The 26,607-nt window shown below is 26.7% G+C and overlaps 3 protein-coding genes and 1 long non-coding RNA gene across 5 annotated transcripts; 2 read left to right on the forward strand and 2 right to left on the reverse strand.

Annotated features, from left to right (window-relative positions):
- The first annotated feature begins 147 nt into the window (after positions 1-147).
- awd (nucleoside diphosphate kinase) lies at positions 148-1,274 on the forward strand. The gene is made up of 3 exons (XM_003693720.3): positions 148-313; positions 727-828; positions 899-1,274. Exons 1-3 carry the CDS (start codon positions 185-187, stop codon positions 1,130-1,132), a joined length of 465 nt encoding a protein of 154 aa, XP_003693768.2. The 5' UTR covers positions 148-184; the 3' UTR covers positions 1,133-1,274.
- LOC100864476 (lipopolysaccharide-induced tumor necrosis factor-alpha factor homolog) lies at positions 1,142-5,038 on the reverse strand. The gene is made up of 4 exons (XM_086914835.1): positions 4,913-5,038; positions 3,265-3,389; positions 2,122-2,266; positions 1,142-2,034 (listed from the first exon to the last, which is right to left on the reverse strand). Exons 2-4 carry the CDS (start codon positions 3,365-3,367, stop codon positions 1,932-1,934), a joined length of 351 nt encoding a protein of 116 aa, XP_086770961.1. The 5' UTR covers positions 3,368-3,389; positions 4,913-5,038; the 3' UTR covers positions 1,142-1,931.
- LOC147658576 (uncharacterized) lies at positions 4,914-9,210 on the forward strand. The gene is made up of 3 exons (XR_015294327.1): positions 4,914-5,074; positions 8,729-8,821; positions 8,961-9,210. It is a non-coding gene; the product is annotated as an uncharacterized LOC147658576 (long non-coding RNA).
- Positions 7,757-26,116, reverse strand: LOC100867966 (uncharacterized). Of its 2 annotated transcripts, none has more exons than XM_003693718.4 (6): positions 24,789-26,116; positions 16,682-16,790; positions 10,725-11,057; positions 10,193-10,425; positions 9,307-9,621; positions 7,757-8,965 (listed from the first exon to the last, which is right to left on the reverse strand). In XM_003693718.4, exons 1-6 carry the CDS (start codon positions 25,073-25,075, stop codon positions 8,740-8,742), a joined length of 1,503 nt encoding a protein of 500 aa, XP_003693766.1. In that variant the 5' UTR covers positions 25,076-26,116; the 3' UTR covers positions 7,757-8,739. The 2 variants fall into 2 exon arrangements, with proteins under 2 accessions (XP_003693766.1, XP_012342082.1); XM_012486628.3 differs by lacking the exon at positions 24,789-26,116 and adding an exon at positions 17,284-17,730.
- Positions 26,117-26,607: the final 491 nt, after the last annotated feature.

Here is a 26,607-nt window from a genome sequence, read left to right on the forward strand (position 1 = left end):
ATGCGGTAAGAGTAGAGAATGGCTTTGCAGTAGTGACGACTGGTGATTTCCCCACCACATTCGAAGAATTCGAATAAGTAAAGACCTAATCCGTTCTTTCAACCTCACTCTGTCGGTGCCGTTGCCGGTGTGTATGGTTTTGTGCTCCACATTAGTTTTACTTCATTTATTTTCTAAGTTAATAATGGGAGAAAACAAGGAACGTACGTTTATTATGATTAAGCCTGATGGTGTCCAACGTGGACTTGTTGGAAAAATAATTCAGCGTTTTGAAGAAAAAGGTTTTAAGCTTGTAGCAATGAAAATGTTATGGGTAAGTTTAATACTAATAGTATTCATTTCAGAAAAAATACATATACTTTGATTTTTTATAACTATGTAAAAATGTTTTTATATTGGCTTATTCATAAACACTTTCACCTATCATATTTTATCATGAAGATAATTTGTGACCTTCATTACTATGTTTTATGACATTAAAGTGTTTTTTGTGAAGATAAGTTCAAATGTTAATTTTAATTTTATATATCATTAAGACATATAAAAGATTTTTTATTATTATTAAAATTAATAATAACTTATTTTTATATGTAATTAAAATTGAATTATATAAAGTTATATTGGCATAACCTAAATTATATTGCATTATTTATTTTATGGTATAAAAATGGAATTAAACATATAATTTAATTTAAATAACAATAAGGTTTTATTTTTTCTTTACAGCCAACTGAAGACTTATTAAAGAAACATTATTCAGATTTGGCATCTAGACCATTTTTCCCTGGATTAATTAAATATATGAGTTCAGGACCAGTTGTACCAATGGTAATTATATAGTATAAATATATATTATAAAAAATATGTCTTATTTATTAATTTTATAATTATTTTTTAGGTATGGGAAGGTTTAAATGCAGTAAAAACTGGTCGTTTCATGTTAGGAGAAACAAATCCAAAGGATTCTGCACCAGGAACAATTCGTGGTGATTTTTGTATTCAAGTTGGACGTAATATTATTCATGGATCTGATTCAGTTGAATCTGCTAATAAAGAGATCAAACTATGGTTTGGAGAAGAAAAAGAAGTTATTGATTGGACATCTTGGGCAGAAAAATGGATATATGAATAAAATATAGTCCTCAGTAAAAATATTCATTTTAATATTCTTTTACATAATTCAATCTGACCATGCATACTGCCAATCGGATAACATTCAGAATTTGCTGTATATAACTTTACTCAAATAGTAATAAAACAAATTCTTATATAAATGTGTTTAATTTAATAATAAAATTATTATATTAATATATAGATATTTTTGTTAAAGATAATTATATAGTATATCATTTTAAAATTCATATGTTTTATTAAAATTTTATTTTCAAAAATATATTTATTCTTATTTAGCAGTCACATTTAATATATAATATAATATAATATAATATATAATATTTGAATTTATAATTTATAATTGATATGAAATTATCAATTATATAAAATAACAAACTAATCATCAATTTCAAATTTTAAATTATTAAAATTAAATTAATTTAATTATTTACAATATTTATACATGTAAAAAATTTAAAAAATAGTAATATTTCTTAATCACATTTTTATATTAGAATTCAGAATTTTTCATGTATATTTTTTAATTTATTATTTATTATTATTATTAATGATATAGAATAAATGCATAATACTTTTATATATATAATAAAAAATCATAATAATATATATAATTCATACTTATACATACATACATATACATGCATACACATACAAACACACATATATATGTATAATTTTATTATATGTATATATATTACATAAGAAAAAATTATTAATATTATTTTATTTTCAGCAGTATATAATATATTTTATACTTATATTATATACTTTTTCACATTTATATCTTAAATTTATTTTTAGTTGCTTGCTTCTCCTAAATATGCATTACAAGCTGGGCAGTAATGTTTTTTAGATAAACAACTATCAATACAGTAAGGACAAGGAACACAACACCAAAGTCTAAAAACAATTACAAATATGATTCAATTTTTCTTTTTTATAAAATAATTAATAAATTTAAATAGAATTATGTTTTATTATAATTACCCAAAAGCGCAAAGAAGTAATGCAAACAAATGAGTTTTCATGTTTGATTCAGTTTCAACTCTTGTACTAATGTGTGCGTGACAATACGGACATGTTAAAGATTGTGATTCTGAACCAAATTGTGTATTTCCTATGACAATGATATCTGCAAAATTATTATTTAATTAGGTTATCATTATTATTATTTAGTTAGATTTCTAATTCATATTTTACATAGTAATATTTAATATAGTAATTATTAATAATGGCAAAACTTATCTCATAAAAATATAAATTTTTGTAAATCAAAATATTAATAATTAGAAAAACTTATTTAATAAAAGTTAATAAATTTAAATAAATATCTAATATTATTAATATCATATATTTATTTATTTTATCAATAAATTATTTATTGAAAATAAGGATTTTAACAAAATTTATTATTATATAATTAAATACATTTAATTTCAATATTTATAAATAAATGTATTGTATTATTAATATATATATATATATTATTAAAAATATTAAAAATAATATTAAATATTTAGCAAATATTTTAAGATTTATATAATATGGTCAAATATTATATGTAAAGAATTTTTGTTGACTTTGCACTTTCATAAGTTTTATTCATTCTAATTTTAAATTCTTCTTCCAATGATGACGATATATGTACACATAATTTGGAATTTCTGCTCTTAACATTGTAAATTATTGAAATCCATTTGAAAAATATTATCTTAAAACTTTTAGTTGTTTTTTTAAATTACAAAATAATCTTAATTCATCATCACTACAATGCCACGTGGCAAAGAAGCATACATATATACATTCATAAATATCATGTGCTTGATTTTGATTATTATAGATTTCATTTTAGGAATTTTTTATCTGCAGCAGTAATTAAGTGATGCATATGATTACATAAATAAGTGTGGTTAAACGCTTTCGAATCTTTATCGTTAAATCATTTTATACGTCTTCGTACTTTTTTGGTTTCCCGATAACCTACTATTGCTATTCAATATTGAAAATTGCTCTCATATATTATTATTCAATATTTAAAATTGTTCTTATATATATATATCTTAATATATATATATATATATATATTATATATATATATATATATATTAAGATATATATATATTTACGCACGTGATTGTGGTTGTGGTTGTGGTGGAGGTTCACCATATGGTGGTGGTGACATGGGTGGAATAAAACCAGGTGGTGGTGGTGGTGATGGTACCCCTTTTTCCATTATTATATTTAAATTTTTTTATCTAAAACATATAAATCAATTTCCATAATTTTATTATTTAAAAAATTAATTTCGAATCAAATGGAAGTGATTTACTAGCAGAATGATTGCTTTAATATTCAACATTTTTTCTGTAGTCAGATAAAATGGAAGTAGAGAATAAGTAATTGAATTAGATATGACAATGCTGATATGAAATCAGATATTTTCCGATATCATTTATTATATTAAATTATTATATTATATTATATCACATATTTATCTAATTATATTGATGCTGATAGAAAAAAAAATATATCTGATAATATCTGAAATATAAAAAGGATTCATATTATTGTTAAAATTATTCAAATTTTTCAAAATTTTTAAATTTTTTAATTTGATAAATATATTTTTCTTTAAATTATTTCGTTTTTTTGTTTCGTTTTATAATATGAATTTAAATTGGAGATATCTATGACAAACGTAAAAAATTTCGTAATCACATTCTATTATAACGTTGTGTAAATAATTGCTGTTGATTTCCGATTTGAATGCAAATACATAACATGTTTCATTTCATTACATAATATCACATTGAAAAATAAAATAATTAAGAATTGCTGTAATCAAAGAAATTTCTAAATGATAAAATTAAAATAAAATATATGATTTCCAAAAAATTATTTATACATATATTTGTTATATAAAAAATATGATAACAAGCTGATAAATTAGTTGATTAGAAATGATTAGATTAGAAATGATTAGATTAGAAATGAATATTTTATATACTAAAAGTAGAAACAAATAAATATAAAAAATATGCGAAATTTAGACTAACTAGTTAACATGTTCAATGTGGATTATTACAATTTCACACAATGATGAAGAAAATCTTTTTCGTTGTTTTTTTTTTTTTTTTTTTTTTTTTACTTATTTTTATTTTGAAATGACTATAAATTCAAATTATAGAATTAATTAGTGGATATTCTCTAATTGAGAGAACAATTGAAGGCTACACCATTACTCAAGAATATTTTTTCCTTGTTTTTTCTTGTTAGATATATACATTGATTTTGCAATGAATCATTATTATTAAAAGTTTCCACGTTATCATTCCATTATCGATCGATTGATACGAAGCAAATGAAGCATTTATTGAAATAAAAATTAATATTAGTAGAATATATCGATATTAATCGCATTTCTTGAACTAAACTGAAATAATAATATTAATAAAAGAAAAAAGACAAAGCATTTCAACAAAAATAGATACTAACTCAGTCTTAAAACAACTCAATGATCAAAATTTAAAAATAGAAATCTATTATTCAATTGGTACATTGAAAACAAATCTCTGTAAATTATTTATTTAAAATTTATTAATACTGTAAAATTAAAAGTAAATCAAATAATTATATTAATTTAACATTTATGTTTAAAGAACTATATTCGTTTAAAAAACTTATTTTTTGCGAAATATATTTGATATTCGTTAATTGATAAATATTTACTGATTCAAATTACTTTTAATTATATATATATATATATATATATACATACCTGTTGCAATTATGACACTCTATACGTAAGTTATCTACTGTCAGACTGGTGAAACTAACTAACAACTTCGGTTCATGTCGGCTTTTACATTCGTTAAATTCATACTTCGTGTACATATGAAAGAAGAGTTAAGGTGGGAGAATCTGCGAAAAACGTCATGTGGTATATGTATTTGATTTAAAAGATAAAAACTATGATGACTGATATTGCTATATTTTTATAAAATCTCCTAGATAATATTATCAGTCATAATAAGTAAATAATTTAAATTTCGATTTAAATTATATCTTTATTTCAATTTATATAAAACGATAATTGAGAGAAATTAGGTTATCATAATTATAAATTAAATATATTTAACCTGTAATATTTTATTTTTATTTGTATTATTAATACAAAATATGTATTCAGAATATAAATTTGATGCAATATATATATTTTATTAGAAGAATAATATATAAGTAGAATAGAGTAGTAAATAACTAATAGAAAAATGAAAAAGGCAAATTGGTAATTGCAAAATATTCTTTTTTTTATAAAAATTATATTTTTGAGAAAATGGAACATGAATGAATCATTTTATGTATGTAATAATTGCAAAAATATAATCGCAATCTAATCGTAAGTACCTAAGATAATTTCTGAATCATAAGTAAAACAATATTTTTTACTTTTGATTAACATGATATAAAAATTAAATTATAAAAAATTGGAAAAAGTTTTTTCCATTTTATAATGAATTATAAAAATAAATCAATTGCAATCAAATAGATTTTAATTAAAAATCGATATAAAAAATAAAAATATAAAAATTTATTTTTATATATTCATTAGTTACAAATAACATTCATTAATTAGATAATTAAAGAAATTATACTATGTATATAATTTATAACAATATATATATATATATATATATATATATATATATATATATATAAACATTATTTAAAATGTAAATGAAAATATTTATTTAAAATTTTGATTCCATATCAAAATATAAAACTAAATATTGCATCAAAATCCTATTTTTCCAAAATATTTTTTTTAAATATTTTATAAATTATTGATGTAAATAAAAATAAAATATTACAATTTCATCATTAAATTCTCATTCTTATTTTTTTTATTTGGAAAGTTTTATAAAATTGTTTCTTTATAAAATTATATATTTTGATTCCTTTTCTTGGAAGAAGTTTAATTTATAATAAATTTTACAGAAAAAGTTGAAAAAAATGTATTTGGAAGTGCATAGAAAGTATATATATTGATTTTTTGATTATTATTATAAATATATATATATTTTTTCTTAATTACAATATTCAAAATCAATTAAAATTATTTCAGCAAATATTTTAACTAATGAAATTATAATCTTTAAAATTAACCAATTAAATCTATATTTAAGTTAAATTTTACTTTACTTTAAATTTTTTACTTCTCAACATTTTATTCTTTGAATTTATATTTCCATAAAAATTTAAAAAAAAGTAAAAAAAAATCAAATAGTAAAAAATTCATAATATAAAATATTTTTTTGTTGCACAATTCATTAAATATGCAATAATATTTTTTAAAATTTTTCTATTTTTATTTTTTATATTTTTAATATGTAATTATTTTTATTAACAAGTAAGTTTATTTGTTATTGGTAAAAATTCAAATATATATTGTATTAAAAAATTATTTAAAAAGTAAGAGACATATTATGATTATGATAATTATTATGATTTAGTAATACAAAGAAAACAATTTCAAATATTTAAAATATTTCTCTAAATAATACTTTGTGATACATTATGAATATTTATATACAAAATAGATAAAAATTTGACATAGATATGTATAAATTCCTGAAAAAAGAATAGAGGTAATATTTTACAAAAATCAATTAAAAATTAAAATACACTAAAAGATAACAATTAATCTTTATTTTTGCTATTCTTATTTGAAAGTAATGGATTCAATTTTATAAAATGTTTTCAAATCTTATTTTTTGTATTATAATTATATTTGCACTTGAGGTATAGTAATTCAAATCAACTAAAATCAATAATATTAATAGTTAGTGCAAAAATTTTAGGAAATTAAAAATAAAAAATAATAAAAAATTGTAATAAACTGTATAATTTTAAATATTTTCATTATCTTTGTGGAGAATTCATTTAATTTAAATAGATATTTATTATTTGATTTGTTTTAAATTATAAATTTTTATTAATTTTTGCATTAACTCAATATTGAATTCATAATTGCTTTCATAATTATTTTGTGAATTTACAAAAATCTATTAATTAAAATTTACAAATATAATATAAAAAATATATACAAAATTTGTGATAACTTCTTATAAATAAAATTTGAAAAGGAACTAATAATTACAATTAAATTAATAACTAAATTAAGTAAAATTTTCAAGAAAACTTTTTTTTACCCTGGATATGAAGTTTTCACATATTTTATAATGTATTATTGATAATATATTCCTAGATGCGCTTATATATTATAAATTCCAATCTACTTGAATTAAAGTTTTCTATTATGTATAAGTTGTATATGATGAGCCTGTAAAAGAAGATCAGTTGACATTATCTATTTGATTTTAATGTATATATATATATATATATATACTATTGTACACAAAAAAATTTTGAATTTAATTTTATGAATGATGTTTTGCTATAAATATTTTCAACATTTCATTAGACATTAAAAGTAAAAAGCAAATTTGTATTTTTATGATGTATCAAATCAAATTACAATTGATATTCGTGTATACAGAGTATCCCAGATTTTTTCCTCCATAATATATGTTCTATGAACAAAAATAAGATGAATAAAAAGTTATATAAATATAAATTTTATTTAAAAGTTACAGCAAAAATATAATGGATTTGTTCTTTCTTTTATAAAATATAAGAATAATTATTAATATTTATTCAATTTATTTACAAGTTTACTATTAGGATTGAGTTAAAAAATTGGAAATGATATTTATATAAATATAATTCATGTAATTAAATTCATGTAATTAGATAAATATCGATAAGTTATTTTTACTTTATTTAGAAGAAAGAACAAATTCGTTATAATTTATATTTTTATTACAATTTTTATAATTAAATATTTGTATAACATGTATATATTAACATTTTTTTCTTATTTTTGCTTATATAACATGTTATCATAATTTGGCAGGAAAAATTGGCAGGATATTCTATATATATTTATATTTCTTTGGCTAGTAGAATAATAATTTGTAACAATAACAATATAAGGACAATAAAATACACCATAAATAATAACATCATTCACTATCCAATTACAAATAAGATATTTATAAATTTTTTTTGTCCAATTTAATCATTAACACAGTCTTCTTTTTAATTAACAATAAATCGATTAATCATTAAAAATTTATTTTTATTTCAATTCCTACACAATGTCGCGAGTATTAACAATCGAGACATTAGCCAAAATATTTCATATTAGATATGAAAAAGTAAACTACTAGTAAAATGATCGTGTAGTGATCAATTGCGAGGATAAATTTCTATATTGATACAATTCGATATCTGTGATTGTTAACGCGCCTTTAATTCGATATTATTAATACGAAGAAAACCAGGATTATTATCAATATTCGGGCAGTATCGAATTGTTTTTTTTTAATTCTAAACGGATTCGTTTGGAATGTTTTACCGATCAAGCGAACAATATCGATAAATCAACGACGCAACCGAAAAAGGGCGGGAGCACTAAATTTTATGATTTTGCACTATTTGTTTCGAATACAATGACTGTGCTTTTTTTCAGTCTTAGTCTCTTCATGAGGAGCGGTCGGATGTGGACTTGGTCTTCGGTTTCCGTCCAAGTAATTTACGAAACGAGGAGGTCCATCTCGACCGAGTAAGTCCTGTTGTACTTTGCTCATCCGGTTCACTGCAACTAAGCGATTCACTAATTTTTCTGCTTTTTCCGCTGCTACTGCTAGTGCTACTGCCGCCATTTTCATAACATCGTGATCTTCGATCTCCGATTTCTGAAGAAAACCTGGAAAACATACAAATTTATTATACCACCAATATTCTATCAATTAATTTTATTGACTAAATATATCATCTCCCAATAATTGTAATTTTTATGTGATTATCAAATTTATGAACGTTTTTTATTTTAATAATGTTTGTTTTAACTGAAATTGTTAAAACATCCTAGTTAAATTTCAATATATATTGAGTAGTAATGATCAATATACAGATATAAATAAACAGATACAAATATAAATTTTATATAAATATATGCAAATCAACTAATAATTAAAAAATAACATTTTACATTTTGAATTATTAAAAAATACAAACTCTATACAGATATAAACTATCTAAACTAACCCTGAATCGGATGAAAAGGCTCTAGCCGTAGCTGGAACGCTTGAATTAGCCGATGAAAGTGATATTTCAGCAACAGGAGTACTCGGATATGCTTCGTCATCGGATGCACTATTACTACTAGTTGTACTGCTGTTGCTGCCATTACTTCCACCGGCACTGCTATCAACACTGGAATCGTCAATAAAACCTATTTCTTGATCTGCTAACACTGAAATGGTCCTCTGTCCACGTGATGTCGTTGTCGCAGACGTGCTGGGTCGCAACCAGGTACGTAGATCCTGTAGCGGCGCTTGAAGGCACTTGAAAAGATTTCCACTGAAATTTTTGCAAATAATAAATCATTTTTTAATTTCTAACTATATTATTCTCCTATATATAGACTACGTATTCTGCAGCATATGATATTCATTAGGATTTAATATATAAAATTAATAATAAAATTTATATAAACATATGTCATATATTCTATTTATTTTTAAATTATAACAAAACAAAAAATTCTTCGTTCTTTATCACTATTGTAAAAGTACAGTTTCAAAATAAAAAATTTTGAAATTTAAAAGCACGAATTTGCATATTAAATATATGCTTACCATTTCTTAATTAGAATACTTTAATATTTTTATTTTATCTATAATGTAATATGTATAAGTAAAAAGTAATTAAATTATATTATCATTAAAATATCAAAATTTGTATGTAAAATAATTATAATATAAAACTTATTGCATGTAACACATATATATACATATATATATCCTTTTTTTATGGATTTCATTTAAACTTATTAATGACATTTTAATTAATGAGGTTTTCATCAGGCTTCTATAGTATGTAAACATAGTTAGGAATTATTAATATATTTCTCTAACTATAATTTACTTACTCGTCGCGATAATCATCGACCTCAGCAAAAGTGCGTCTCGCATACAAACAGACAGAGCACCGTCGTCGACGGCGGCAAGATGTGGCATGTATTGTTGCTGCACGAAGATGTCTCGCTGCATGTCTCAATGTCATAGTTTCTCGAGTCAATGCTGCAACACCTTCGTCCCGTCTACGTATTTCCTCTCCCAATTCTCCTTGTTCTATGCGCAACTTTTCTTTTAAAACTTCATTCTATAAATATAATATATAAATAATATTATTGATTACATTTAATTGAAACGGATACTTTGCTCTCTTTAATTAACTATTCTATCTATCTATTATTTTTTCATTTTTTAAGATACATTTCTACATTTAAAGTTTGTCTTTTACTTTTTAAATAAAGTTAAAAGGCTTTTTATTTTATTTATTTATTTTTTTTTTGTTATAGCTTAAAAATTTACCAATTGTTCTTTGAAACGTTAAGTTAATACATTTTAATTAAGGAGAGCAATACATATTTGTTTATAATTTTTTCAAATTATTATCACCTCTCTTTCAAGAGCATCTCGTTCGGCACGAATAACAGTGGCCTGTCTGACAACATCCTGCCGAGCCCGTTCAAGAGTCTGTCTCGTGATCTCATTTTGTGCTAGTTGCATTTGTAGACGTCGCAATGTAACCTCGCGTTGTTTCTCCAACCGATCCCTGGCAGCTATGCAATTGTCTCGTTCTGTCTTAGCTCTCTCCACTTCTTCTTCCAGACGAAGACTACGTTCCAGTTGTAGAAATAGTTCATCCTCTTTACCTCGGAGCTCTGCCTCGCAACCCTCCAATCGTTTCTCCAACGATCGCCTGGTTTCTTCCAATTTATCTCTCTCTGCCTAAAATCCGTATTCAATCAATATTATTAGTAATATTAGTTTTATTATAATTCACTTATACAATTATATAATTATATACTTATATATATAATTTTATTAACTTTCACCGGATAAATACGATTCGATTGGATCTATATTTATTAGATAATAATAATAATAATAATTTGTTAATTGAATAAATATAGAGTCCGGAATTATTATTGAAAATTAAGAGTCTATAGATAGAAAAAAATAATAATTTGATTGATAAATTCATTTTTGACAAATTCATTAAAAACTGAATTTCATTTTTTTCTTTCTTGTTTTTTTTTTTCTCGTTTTATGTTTATAAACGTTAAAATAAAATGGACAATTTTGGAAGGAATTATCAACGAACGGCTTCAACGATAATGGTTATCGATCTAAAATGTGAAATGTATATCTGTAGGGAAACGTTAACGAAGACAGACCTAATTAAAAAAGAGAATGGAACAGAATATTTCCAACACTGCATTTGATTTCATGGCCATTGCTTTTGGATGCTTCCGTTGCATTTACAGACAGTTGCATGCAAATACCATCAATGTAATTATATTATCGAATCAAAATTTTTCACAATTTCAATGATATACATTTACTCTAATATAATGCTTTTATTTTTCAGATTTCTTTGAAATTGAAATGAAAAATACTTTTGATTTTAAAAAAAAAAAAAATATTAAAATTATAAAGCTACTAATCAGAATTGTGTAAGTAATAGTAATCATAATAATCTTTTATTAAAAATCATCAAATCGTAGCTAAAATGTTATTTTTATAATTTTGATTAATGTTGGTTAAGAACTTATATAAATATTAATTTGCATGAATCATTTAAGCAACATCTTATGACGTAACAATCTCTATATATAAAATATTAAGGAAAAGAATTTTATTTATAGAATAAACATGATAAAGACTTGTCACGAATTTCATCGATATATTGTATTCTCAAATATATCTTTATATTATCAATTGCACAAGTGTTGTCAATCAAAAAACATCGATTATCTATCTGCAAATTATATAATTTGTCAAGAAATATTACAATTTTCTTATTCAATCGAAAAAAATCGCTAATCGAACAGGGAAGAATGTGATTCGTGATGTCGCTGCGACTTGATCGCAATCTAGTGCCGCACTAGATGCCAGATTGTAGGTCAGGTTAGATGGGCAAGCTAGACTGTCGATGGTACGAGGTTAATGAACGTTATATTACGAGTAATGACGGAATCAAGTTCAATATGTATATTACAAGTCTGAGTCGAAATCCAAGATAGAAATAATTTTTCATAGAGTTCAAATATTATATTCATAGAATATAATTCACTTGTCGTATAAATATATTTCGATGTTAGAATAAATCTAGAATTTCTTATAATTATTAAAAATTAAAGATATATTATTGAATTCTTATTCAATATTTATTTTTATACAATAAACAAAATTCCTACAATTTTATTTTAATTTTTTCCCTTTGTAACTATTTAAAAATGATAGTTGGTCGATTTATAGGTTAGGAATCTGTCACATCCATTGAGGTAAGAAAAACATAACAAAACCGAAAAACTTGAAGGATGCAGAATCTAACGTAAAAAGTATTAATATTTCTTGGTTTTTACAAAATTTTTTGATATTTAAATTTACACTTGATTCCATCACTAGTAATCTAGAATAATTTGGAACAAGTTGTTTCAAAAGCGCTCTTTCTGTCCTTCAACAAAACTAGTGGGTGGGAACGAGGAAAGAGACGAGAAAAAGCGAGCGAGAAGAAAGAAAGTCAAGAGGGAAAAAGAGAGTGTCGGTGATCAGCTCGAGGGGACTGTTGAAAGACGAGATGCGAAACCGCAGAAGGAAAAGCAGAGTAACGAAATGTAAAAACATTTCTTCTCCCCTCTGGACTTTTTACCATTCTCTTGAAGCCACTAGATTTTGTTTCTGCGGTTTTGTTTGTCCGTACGATGACCACGGTAAATTCTTCGCGGCGAACAGTGGGATAAGCAGACGTACAAGTGGCCGCGCGTCCATTGGAAGGCCAAGGGGAAACCAACGCCCACGAGCGAAATCCAACTATCTGGCCTTCTTGCAGCTTACACCTCCGCTATATAATTAACCACCTACGTTTTTTCCTAGACCTCTTTTCTCGAAAACTTTATAAATTTCCTTTTTTCTTATTCTTTCTCGTATTCTTATTTCACATTATTTTTAATTCTTATAATTAATTTATTTTTAATTTTTTGATGATGTAATAAAAATTACTATTCAAAAAAATTACAAGCAATTATTCATTCTTTCGTTAGCAAAAGTTTGTTTAAATGGCAGTAATTTATTATTATTCCAGCAATCAATATATTATAATTCAGTGTAAATTTATTCATAAAAATGGTGAGTATACTTAACAAAATATATAAATAAATATAAGTAGAACTATAACGGTCAAGTTTGTACAAGGCATAAATTTAAATTTCTATAATTTCATAAGATTAAATTTATTTTAAAAATAATGCCAATGAAAGTTTCCTCGATAAAAATTATCTAAATACGATAAGAATGTAATGGATATCTATTTTTTTTTTTTTAATAATCAAATTTTAAATATCTTAATAATAAATAAACTCTAGAAAGTTATCTGATTTATTGTGTTTGAACTTATTTTTATTAGAAATAAAATCTTATCAATTTATTGATATTTTTAGAAGAATAAAAATGGAAATTATAAAAATTTAAATTTTTGTAATTCTACAATTTTCGATCTACCATATATATATATTTATTTTTTCTTATCGAAGAACTTAAATTTCAATAAGCGTAGTCGAATGCAGTATTTCTGAAAATTATTACCTGCTTTATGGATTCTCGACGCGATATTTAAGAGTATTACTGTAAATTTAAGGTTTAAAATTTTATAGCCAGTAAATTTTAAGAAACGTACATATTCTTATATCTTTTCAGATATCTTATCTAAATCTTAGAGTTAAGTTGGATTAGGTTAATCTTCGACATCATTTTCATTTGAATATTCGCTTCGAGCATTGTATTCAAGTGGTTAAGATCATTGTTCCTTCTTGCCAACTTTTTTTTAGGATCGATGTAATTGCAGTTATATACATATTTAGTTGGACGAAGCCTACATTCCGCTTGTTTCTTTCGAACTAGGTCAAATCTTGAGAGTCAAATTAAATCTTGTCGTACTAGTTAAGAATCTCGCCATTATATGTATAAAACGGTTAATTGGATGCCAATATATCGAGAAACAAATCCAGAGTATAAGAAACGAGAGAAAACGTCTTACGAAAATGGAATGTCCTATCTTTGCCCTTCTTTCTTCTCAATTGTTTACCACGAGAAAGTATAATGTTTCAACGGTGGAACTACCGCCGATGTCAAATTTCCTCGTGAGGAATACACTAAAGAAACGTCAGACAGACCACTCGACGTGAAAAATTTTGTCTGTCAAGGTTTACGATGTTTGAATGGAATCGGTTATTCCAACAGAATTGTGAAACGTGTAAAGAATGAAACGCGTCGAGCTGTACTGTATACGGTTTTTAACTCATGACTATCGTGCACAAGAACTTCTTTCTCAGCGATATTTGAACGTGATATGAGAATAAAAAAAGTCTGCGTTTTAAATTAATAAAAATTCCAACAACCTACACGGGGATAACAGATATTCATTCAAAGGATGAATTTTAAAAAGTTATATATACAATGTACAATATAACTTTGTCAGAAATTTATTAACTTAAAAAAACTATTTGATAAATTAAATTAATTTTTCTTTATCGCAATGGAACGATAAATTATATAATGTATATTACATAAAAAATTGCCAATAGTATTTTTGACTTTATTTTCTTTAATTATTGATAATTAAATTTTGTTCCCGCAGATTTTTAATTTTAAATTTTTGAATATCAAAGCTAAGTATACGAATAGAATAAGTAAATTTTTGTGCGCTATCACGTTGACATGATTATAGCTCGCACAGTCGATTCGAAGAAGAATGGAATATTATTTAAATTATGCTATATAAAAACTTTTTGCTTTTTTTACATATGTAAACTGTGATTTTTTTCTTTTCTACTAGATAAAAACTCAAAAAAATACGACATAATAAAAATAAGTTCTATTAGTTATATGTATGTATGTCGAATTTCCGAATTTCACGAAAAATACTAGGTATATTATTTAAAATCAATTTCAATTAATATTCCAGGTGAATATATACAATATATTGTGCAAATAAATATACAAATATTAATATTTACATTTTTTAATGAAAATTTTCGTCGAAATATTCATCGTGGCACGTAAATGAATCAATAAAAAAAAAAAAAATTTCTCAAATTTAACAAAAGTGTGTCTCTTCTCAAGAGAAATAGAAATCCTCTCTTGTTCGAAAAGTTTCTCCTCCGGTTTACAATGGGAGTGGCATCTTATCGATACATTTCTTTTAGATAATGAATAACCCGTAGAAAGAGTCCGTTTTCTCTCGCGCATTTTTACGGATAATATTGCAACAGGCGAGAGCAAGTTGATTTCACTCGCGGCACTAGCTAACCCAGGGTCCCAGATACCATCAAGACGGGCTAACAAGATCGCGGAAGGACTTGGGGATCTTTGCTATCCATCTCGACGATTTTAATTGCGTTGTTACGCGGCTCTTATAAAAATTACTACGCGTTATTTGTATTTGGGAGACTTTCCAAATTCATTTGCAATTTTATATTAATTATAATTATATAATAACTGTGGAAAGATTTTTTATTTATTTATTTTTTTTTTTTTTCCATCGAGATCTGGAATCATGAAATTACAGATACATGCTGACTTTTCTACATTCCGGTAATCTCGATTCGAGTTTACGAAACACTGACGTAAATTACGCTACACGCTTTCTTTACGCGATAAGGAAAACGATCCACAGATTTTCTTCGTCACGTTTGATCAAACTCAATGATTGTATATGTTTAAAGTGTAAAGTTTAATTTGAAAATAAATTGAATCGATTATTTTTCATTACTCCATCGAGAATATATATTTGATAAAAACTTAATTAATTTTTGTTCTTTTTTGTCAACAATTGTGCGCGTTGAATTTTAAATATATATATATAGAATTTATAAAATTAGATTACTATTAATATATATATTCGTAATTGGTATCAATCTCGATTGCTCAAATTGTTATAATTTTCTAGAAACAAAGTAACGAAGAAACAAATTTTTAATGAAAACGATGCTAATCATTATGATATTAACATCGATAAATTAATTCATTTATTATTCAAGTGAATACGTTCGTTTAGAATTAAATGTAAATCGAGTCGAGTTTATATTATTTTTAACACATATTGCATAGATATAAAAAAATGTTAATATATTCATAGGACATTTTTGGAAAATTGAAAATACCAAAATAAATAAAAGTTACTTATTAACTTATAAATAATTGAAGTTTGTCGAAAGAGAGTGTCATAGTACGTAAATTATTTATAACTTAATAAACAAATCTCAATTTCGTATACCGACATTTGCGTTTATTTTGTCCTCTCTCGATAGTCCAAATATATCCCAGAAACACATTTAACACTCCGTACATACCTTCACTTCATGGTAACGTTCTTCCAAGTAATAAGCGATACCTTTAGCCTCCTCGTATTTAGCCGCCAGAGCCACGTACTTATCATAGTGGCGCTTGAACAAGACAAATCTGAAAATAGAGAGTAACATTGTGTACCAATTCCATAAACAATAGCATTATTGAAAGTATATAAAAGACGAAGAAATCCTGAGAAAAAAAAAAAATAAGAAACTCATAATAATACGATCGCGTGACATCTTTTCGTAATATCATTTTCATTTATTTCTCGACGAATTTCTCGACAATATCTAAATAGATTTTTCACGCGATCGAGCAATCCCAATATTATTACAGTCATCACGAGGAAAGATTCAAATCGAGGGAAGACGATTCACAGACGCAATTCCTGAGACAACAATTACGTCCCTTATCTCGCATTTTTATCACTAGACGCGCAACAATCCCATTTTCCTATCGATTTGAGCCGGATTCCTCATCAACGCGATCTCTCGTTAGAGACCCGCCGTTTGGAAACCGGAAGTTTGCTCGAGTCCCACGCGAGACTAAGTTAACGAACAATATTATCGCGACAACGTAACACCGAGAAGGTGGAAAAAACGACCTTTCGGCCATGATGCGTCCCGACCAGGCCCGTCGACTGCTACGAATTCTTTCGAGACACTTCGACTTCGATTTCTCTTTCTCTCTTCTTCTTCCTTGATCCCCTACAAATCCGTTGCTTTGCGCCAAAACTTCCTCTCTCCGGCTCTTTTTCTCTTCGACTGGGTTCACTCACTGACACTCGCGTCACCGTTACACCGCATTCTCTCCTGAGACTTTCGCTTTCACGATTCCACGATAGACGCGTTGTGCGCCTACTTTGGGATCCAACAGCAATCTTCGATCGTCTTCCGGGTTTGCTCATCGGTTAAAACAGTCTCTGTTCTTCAAAAGTCAACACGCCCGTCACGCTTTTGGACAGAATCTCCTCTGTCGTGCGAAACTTATCTCGATGTAATTCTAGACGGGCTTCGAAGGACAAGAACGCGACACGATTCACCGAGTTTCTGCTCTCCTACTCGTTTCGATCCTTGCGTTTGCTTCTCGTACCGATTCGAAAGCTGATTCTGAATCATCTGTGTGCAATCAATCGAATACTCGCGCAACATTGTTCGCGCAATATGTAATATTAATATTTAAGGAGACGATCTAATTGTCAATAATCTATACTTGGTTAAGAATATAATAATGATGATACGTTCTATAACATATAAAGGAATTAAGTGGGGTAGATAAGTTAAGAAATTTTGCTTTTGTTAAAGTTGAATAAAAACTGGACATTAGATTAAAAAAAAGAAAGAATATTGATTTAGAAGCCAATTTTTATCAAGATATCTTTGAGATATTTGTAATTAAAATATAAGATGAAATAAAATATAATTTAAATTATATTTATTTATTTAACATTAGAATTATCAAGAATTAAATTGATTAATTTCAGATTTTGTAATTATCAAAAATACATAAACACTTTTGACAATGTTAATATTGTTCAGATATTGCATAATGTTATTTTAACTTTAGTCATTTTTAGTCAGTGTATGATATATATATTTAATATGTAATGTATATATTATAATTAATAATTTTAATATTAATAGATAAAGAAAAAATATTAAAATCATTAAATAATTCAAATATTCATATAGTCATTTGATATTATTTTAAATTTTCAATCAAAAGTCTCACAAATAAATTGTTTTTTTCATTAAAAAAAGAAATCAAAAATAAATAAATGTTAGCATTTCTTCATGGATATTTAATTATATTTATTGAATTATATTTTTTGTGCATCGAAGTTCAAAGAAATGTTAAAAGAGGTGTTTCTAGTAGTAAAGATGAATAACTTTCAATTATGGTGTAAATTAGTATTGCAATTACAAAATATGTATTTTGTATTTTAATATAAATTTCATTTAGACTTCCTTCTCTTTTATTATTCAAATTTCTAAATACTATTCATTTCAGGAGAACTGTAAAATGACAAATTATTTCTTATTTCTTATTTATTTAAAATTTACATCGTTTCTTATAATAATTAAAATCATAAAATAATATTTTCATACTAGTTGATTATTACTAGAAATGATTTTTAAAGAAAGTAACTATTTATGCTTTATCTGTGATCATGTAACGATAAAATAAATCATTTTGTTCAAAAAAATGTACTATTTAAAACTGAGCATTTGAAGAAAGCCAAATTTAATCATTTTAGATAGATTCAATACAATGAATAAAAATCAATATAGTTCATTTTAAGATTTTAAGATATTTATAAATAATGTCATATAGAATTGTGTGTTAATTAAACGAACAGAGATATCTTGTATTATTTTAGATATCAAATTTTTACCTCTATATGTAATGATAGAAGCTACAGAATAATTTGTAGAGTACATGTTTACATATTCTAGCATAACTAAAGATATAAAAATCACATAAAATTCTTCAAAGAGAAATTCTTCTCTTTATATTCTGCCAAATTAGAAAGGAAAACATAATGAATAAAAAGAAATTTATTTATCATATGTTATTCTTCAATGAATTAACTATATGAACATCTCAGGATGTCATTTCAATGCTATTCCATACTTCAATTTAAAATATTCACAATCTTCATAATTTCTATACTTCAATTATATTTTATTATTATTATACAATCGTAAAATTTAACTTATTCGTAATTTAATTTAAAACAGTAAAACAGTGAATTTAATTAAAAAACCGTACGATAACTTATTAACACACAGTCCATAAGTAAGAATACGAGATACGAGAAAACCTTGGAATATATATTCATGCGGTATTATCGGCACATTGTTTTGTCAAGGTCTACCGAAATTGGAAATTATGCGTATTGTTCACGGACTACGTTCACTACGTTTAATGTCCCTGTAGATAAAGTAGCACGGAAGTTGAATCGATAAATATTCACATTACAGCTCGCTCATAAATCGAATCGTTCATCAGAGAAATTGGTATACGAATTAGGCTGGCATTTATTGTAAGCAACGATTCGTACCATTCGTACGAATGACGGTTTTCAGACGGCTTTCTAACTCGAGTATTCCAGTGAAAGGGCTAACGATGTTGAATATCGACGCGTCCAAAGATGGCGCGGTAACCGCAAAAGGGTGCGTTAGTTTCTTTTCCTGTCTCGATCTATGTACACTTTTTTCTCCGAGAGATCGAACACGATATACGCGCAAAGGAAAGTGAAGACACGTTTCCGTTCCCATTTGTTTTCGGTTGTTATTTGGAAGACATTTTTTTTACACGTTAAATACGTGTTTCTAACGAAAAACGAAATTCATTAAGAATCTAAAAAAATCAAATAATGCAATTTTTACATATATAATTATTTAAGATATGTATGTAAAAATGAATATAAATGATGTTAGAAAACAATTTTTCGACAAGTTTTGTTATATAATAAAATATTGCTTGGAATTCCATGTACAGAGTGAGATTTATTTTTCTTTTTTTTTTTTTTCAATTTTTTATTATGACATTTTTAATAACAAGTGATAAGTTTAACATTTTCAGATGGAACATTTTGAAAAATAAATAAGTCTGAAACATATGATTTCTAAGTTATCTTCTTCTTATAAAATTAACAAGAACAAAGAGAATAAAATCTAATCTAAATTATTGAATTACATTGATAATAGCATAGAATTGATATCGATTGCAAAATTGAAATTTATCAAATCAATATTGTAAAAACTATTCCAATTGTCTATTTAAAACATATATTTATTTAATTAATTAATAAATCTATACAAGATTTTCTATAAAATTGATTTAAAATTCGATAAAAATTGATTCTATATAAAAAAATAAATTGAAAACAAAATTTATTCGAGATTTTATTTTTGAGTAAATCGATTTTGAAAATTTTTCAAATAATTTTTCAAATAAGACTGATTAATTCCCGATTAGATTATTGACTAAACTATTGAATTGAGAATAAAATTTTATCTTAAATCTATTCTTTTGAAAAAAATTGAGATTAAATAATCAAGAAATCGAGTTTGTAAAAATGAAGATATTCTCTTTATATTATGTCCTTGATTTTCCTTTTCTTTGAATTTTCGAAGCTTCATTTGTAAATGGACAAAGAAAAGAGGGATATTATGGCCTGCTATTATAACGGATTTTTGGTTTTTCCCAGTATTACCTGGCACATTGTACTTTACAATATCGGTAAATTTTCAAATCCAATTATTTCGAAAATTAATTTCTAAATTTATTTTATATTTTTTTTCTCATTTTCACATGTAAAATTACTTTCTATCGACAATTTATTCATGTTTAATCAGAAAATAGTTAATTTGTATTTGTATCTGAAAATTTGATCGAATTTGATTTACAAAACAAAAGCTCAAATGAAAAAATTTTATTCTATCTTTATTTTTTCGTACGTAGAATCAGTCCTTGCCATATTTTTCATTCAAATACCGATTCATTCTGCATGTTATTATACAAATAATATCCCGTATCTTAGACCGGATAACTCGAATAGTCGGTGCTATAATATTGCTCGATTCAACGAGAGAAATATAATAGCGAAACGGAATTATTTTCCGATCGTTACACGCCAAGACCTCATAGTTAGTCTCGTTCGTCTAAATATGGAATCATACATTTTCATGATATACGTGTTTCTCTTACAACAATTTGAGTAATTACATATATCCATATATTTCTGTAAGAATAAAATGTAAAATAATCGTATTAACAAATTACATATATTTTTCCCTTGAAGAAATAAAAAAAAAAGAAGATGCAAAAAATTTCATTAATTTTTTTTTCAGTGAGCTAGAAGCTAACAGACACCTCGAAAACTTGTATATATGAAACAAACGTCATCAAATATTTCAGAAATCTAAATAAAGACCATACGACACTTCTTTCGTTTCAAGCATCAAGGTTAGGTTCACGGATCAGATGACGTTCAATATTTTGTCGCAATTTTATAATACGTCTAGTATTCCTGACATATTTCAATATAAGTTAGATAGATTATTAGATTAACTTATACAGGATTCACTCAGCTGTAATATATATATATATACAGAATAATAATTTGAGTGAAAAATTTCTTCTGAATACTAGAAATAGAAAGTTCTTCGTTCGAAAGAGGAATAAATTCTGTATATGTGATCAATCAATAGATTCTAGCCAATTATAATATAGTCTAAATTTTGCTATATAATTAAAAAAAAATACAGGAAAAAATATATAATTGATTGCTAATTTCTGTTCTAAAAAATACATAATTGTTACTAAATAACTCCATGGATGCAAATTAATGTATAATAATGTATAATAAATATTAACCTATTATATCAATCAATCCTATATTACAATATATTATCAATAGAATATGTCGTATAAGAAATGCGAATTCAAGTTGGAAATATATGCCATCATCGAAACACATCATCGTGCGTTTTCTGGAACGAAGAAAGATATGACTGAGAATTATTTTAATATGGATGGCTAACCAAAGGATGCAACATTAAAATACTAAATTAGATGCAGTGCATAGATTAATTCCTCCTCATGATAAATAATTGCAAGTATTAAGTGAGAAGTAATCTGAATATAAATTTCTGTTCTCTTGTTTCTGATAAAAGTATTCTTTTCAAAGAATAATACTACTACCTAACCTACAACTTAACCTTACTTATTGATCGACTCACGCAGAATCCATATGAAACTCGATCGTATTTTAAAAATCGATCGAGATGAACGGTAGATAATAATGGATGAAAAGCGAAGAATTGGCTGCCGGGGCGAGGCAAAGAAGCTGCTCTCAAATATATTGCTATCTTTAGCTCTGTTCTTTTCTGCACAATCGCTGGAGAGCCGACGGCGCTCGATGCGGCGCTCGGACACGAGTCAATGGTCACGCATCGGGGAACACATTGATTGTTGATTTCGATTCTGATTCGATGGCTACCGAACGTTGCACCGGATTATATCTATTTAGGCTGGACGAAAACCATTGTCGTCGCGATCACCGCGAAATAATAAGTGGGGAATCAGGTCGCGTATAACCTTTCATTCAAATTTCCCGCTCAACGCATAATCTTTTATCTGTATCTGACAGAAACCGATTATTGGAAAAATTTTTGTCGAGATTCGTTTGTTGGTTAAAAATAAATATTCTCGATGAAAAATTTTAAACGTTGATAGGATTTTGTTTACAAAATATGTATTATCGTATGGAACAATGGAACTAATTTTTATTTGATAAAGTAATTATCAATCTTATATTAATCATGAATCAACACTTCGATTTTATTGATTAAAATTAATCTTATCGATCTAATCTGTACTGGTAATTGACAAAAATATTATTGCATTATTATTTGACATATTTCTTTATCTTTATTTTTCTTCGTTTTAAAATATTTGAGAATAATTTGAAAATTCAACGGTAAAATTAAATATTCAGAACAAGAAAAATTATTTCTATATCTCTATCATTTTAATTAATTTATGAATAGTTTGAATAACCAATATTAAAAAGTTAGGTTAGGTATTGACAGATTTCGAAATTTGATAGTAATAGATTGCTTGATCATGCATGAGTTTGCTAAAATAATTTCATTCTAATTTGTCTAAAATGTAGATAATAGAATGTAGTAAATGCTTTCGCATAAAGCATTTGAATAACGACGACTATGATCGGAGTTTAACATCCGGAGCATCGTGTTGCCAAAAATGAAAGTTATATTTAACTCATTCGCGATTCGTATTTTTACCGTTCAACATGCATTACACATGAAATATATTCTATATCTGTTTCCAGCCGTCTTTCGAAGAAATAAATTTCTTTCGACCGATAAGAAAGAAAAGAAACTAACGGAGAAAGAAAAAAGAATTCCACGTTCGTGTTCGAGATTAATTGTTTCACTTTGTCTTATAAGTAACGATAATAATAGAAGCGCGTGGTTATTTCTAATTACCGACAAAATTACCAAAGTTGTTGAAACCGAGGAGAGCTGATTAATTGCACCGATTAAATCGTTTTAAGTGGACGCCTGCTGGCGTTTCCTTCAAAACTAGCAGTGACTTCTCATTGAGAACGAGCCTTCAAGCCCTTACGGAAGCCGCTCCTTCTTCATTAAAAAATGAAACGCTACTTGCTCTCCGTTTTCAAACGCGATTGTGTATCTATACGCGTCGCACGTGCACTACAAATCAACTAGAATAGTTCGTCAATGATTCAACTCGTTACTTAAATCGAGCTGTACACGCGCGACGGCCGAACCGGAAACCGGATTCTTTTTTTCTATTCTTTTCTATCTCAACATAAAAACACATAATGTATAAATTCGAAAAACGAATTATACGAGTTATGTATATAGAGAAAAATTCTTAATGATAATATCTATGAAATTAATCAAAAAAGAGATGGAAACATGTAGATATACGTATTACATATTTTAATCTTGTAAGCTCTTTCTTGATCCGTATCTCTTGATAGAGAAATAATTTTATAGTATATACATGTACAACATGTAATCGAATCAATCTAGGATTTAGCGAGATAAGAATCTTTGATGATAAAATTTGTAGCACTTTTAAAAAAGAACACACACAAAATATAAGATTCAATTAGTTTTTCAATCTCTTTTTTAAAATATGATAGTAATAAAAAATATAATATAAAATATTACAAATATGTAATACATAATATGGATTTTGAAAGTATTCGATTACAAGTTATAAATTATCAAGAAATAATGCACTTTTATTTTAATCGTTATCAATTTCTTTGTTTTTAATTTTTTTTATTATCATTTATTTTTACTTCAAAAAAATTTGCTCGATCCTTTGATTAAAGTAATCGGATTAAGAGATTTTTACTTCAAGAAAAGATAAAATATCAATAGCTATTTACGAATTTGATTAAAATGGATGATAAAAATCAATGATTTCATTCGCATAAATAGAATGAATATAAACTTATGTCAATAGAGGTTATATACATAAAATCAAATGATGCAATACTACGCTAAGTACTTCAACAGAGAAAAATTTCACACGAACCTGTAGAGGTCATTTTCGGTGACAATATCTCGGATAGAATCCTCAGGATCAATGCGATCCGCTGGAAAACCGGCCGGTCTCGAGGACAACAAGGGACACGTTGGTTTTATGGTGGTGTCAGTGGCCTCATGGAGGGCGCTGGCCGCGATAAGGTCATCCTCGGAAGCGGTACTAGGCAGAGGCACGTTAGGACTCGGAGATCGCGAGCCAGAAATCACACCGAGCAGATCCTCGCTTCTTGAATGTCTCATTTCCATAGCACCGTATCTTCCAGTTGTCGTTGTCATCGTTCCACCGAATCACTGTACACTCGATTTTTCCACGACCCGGTTAGACGGCCGTCCTCTTTTCCTTCGTCCTCGTTGCCACGACCTCGACAACCCAAAGGAACCGACCACGATCTAGTCTTTGCTACTCCCATTCGGGCTGGCCTCCTCTTACTACCTCTTATTCGACTCCCTAGAGAATCACGATCCACTGATTTTCATCTCCGAGATATCTTCTCTCTTTCGTTCTTCTTTCTCTACCTCGTCGCACCTTCGCGCTCCTTTTCCACTTCCACGAACACGTCTTCCGATTCCTTCTTCTTTTGCAACGAACCAGAATTCCTATCTATCGTCTTCTTCGTTCTAGTTCATCACTTGATATTTCTTGGCGCACGATTTCTCTTTAATACTTTTTTTTTATAATCTTTCAAACAGGATGGCATAATTGTCGCGGCAAATAATAACATTCAATTAAAATCTCCGTTAAATTATTGGTGTACGCTTTCTTAATTTTTGATGAGAATAAGAACGCATTAACGTCGCACGAAATAGCAAAGGTAACGGACCTCCGCACGAACTATTCGTTATTCGCACGATAATACACATTACTGAATTCATCACTTTTTTTACCTCTTTTTGTTTCGATCGTCTTCGATTTAAATATATTTTTATGAATTAGGAATATTAAAGTTCCATTAAAAAAGTACCGTGTTCGTTGTATCATTAACAGAATCAACAGGACGTATCTTTATTGTGGATGAATTTATGTTTCAATGATTGTAAAAAGAATTTATTCAATCGGTCATACACAAAGCAATTTACGAGTGTAATTGTTGATAAAATTCAAGTCGCCATTTTCGTTGAATTCTATGATGATTTCTATTGCACTTGTATCTCTCAAGGAACACCGGACACGAAATACACACGTCGAATAGGCTCGTCTTTGTAATTAAAGTAATTAGAAAAAGGAGGGTGGTTCTTCTCAACAGACCATGCGCGGTGAACGCGAGTTCACACCAGTATCTAGGAGTGTCCACTTTGAACGATACGAATACACAAGCCACTCATCACACGATTTTATTTCATATACTCCTTTAGCGTACTCTTCGAACACATTTTTCTGATGTTCCGCCTTTCTTTCACGAGCCACAACCGAAGTCTGCCGTAACGGGAACCGAAACCGCTTTGTCCTTTCGCAAGGAAGGGGCATGCGAGAAAGGATATACGTGTACCTGCGCTCTTGCGCGTTCGCAGTAGATATATATTGACATTGAATAATAAAACGTTCCTTTAATACAAATGGGTCACAGGTAAAATTCTTCAACCTTCCCCCTTTGATTTTCTTTCCGGTAAATAATTTTCATTTTTGGTATCACTACTTTCTTCTTGTTGTTCCTCTAACGCCATTGAAATAAACACAGCATAACGTGTAGTAAATAGATATAATATTTTAAATTGTAATATGGATCGAATTTCTTTATTTTTTTCACAACTTTGTGTATAACATAACTTCAACGATTAGGTAGGTTAGCTTTTGTGAAATAAATATACGT

The sequence above is a fragment of the Apis florea genome, unplaced genomic scaffold (assembly GCF_048593485.1).
Source record: "Apis florea isolate Af1SG1 unplaced genomic scaffold, ASM4859348v1 contig_1914_pilon, whole genome shotgun sequence".
NCBI lineage: Eukaryota > Metazoa > Arthropoda > Insecta > Hymenoptera > Apidae > Apis > Apis florea.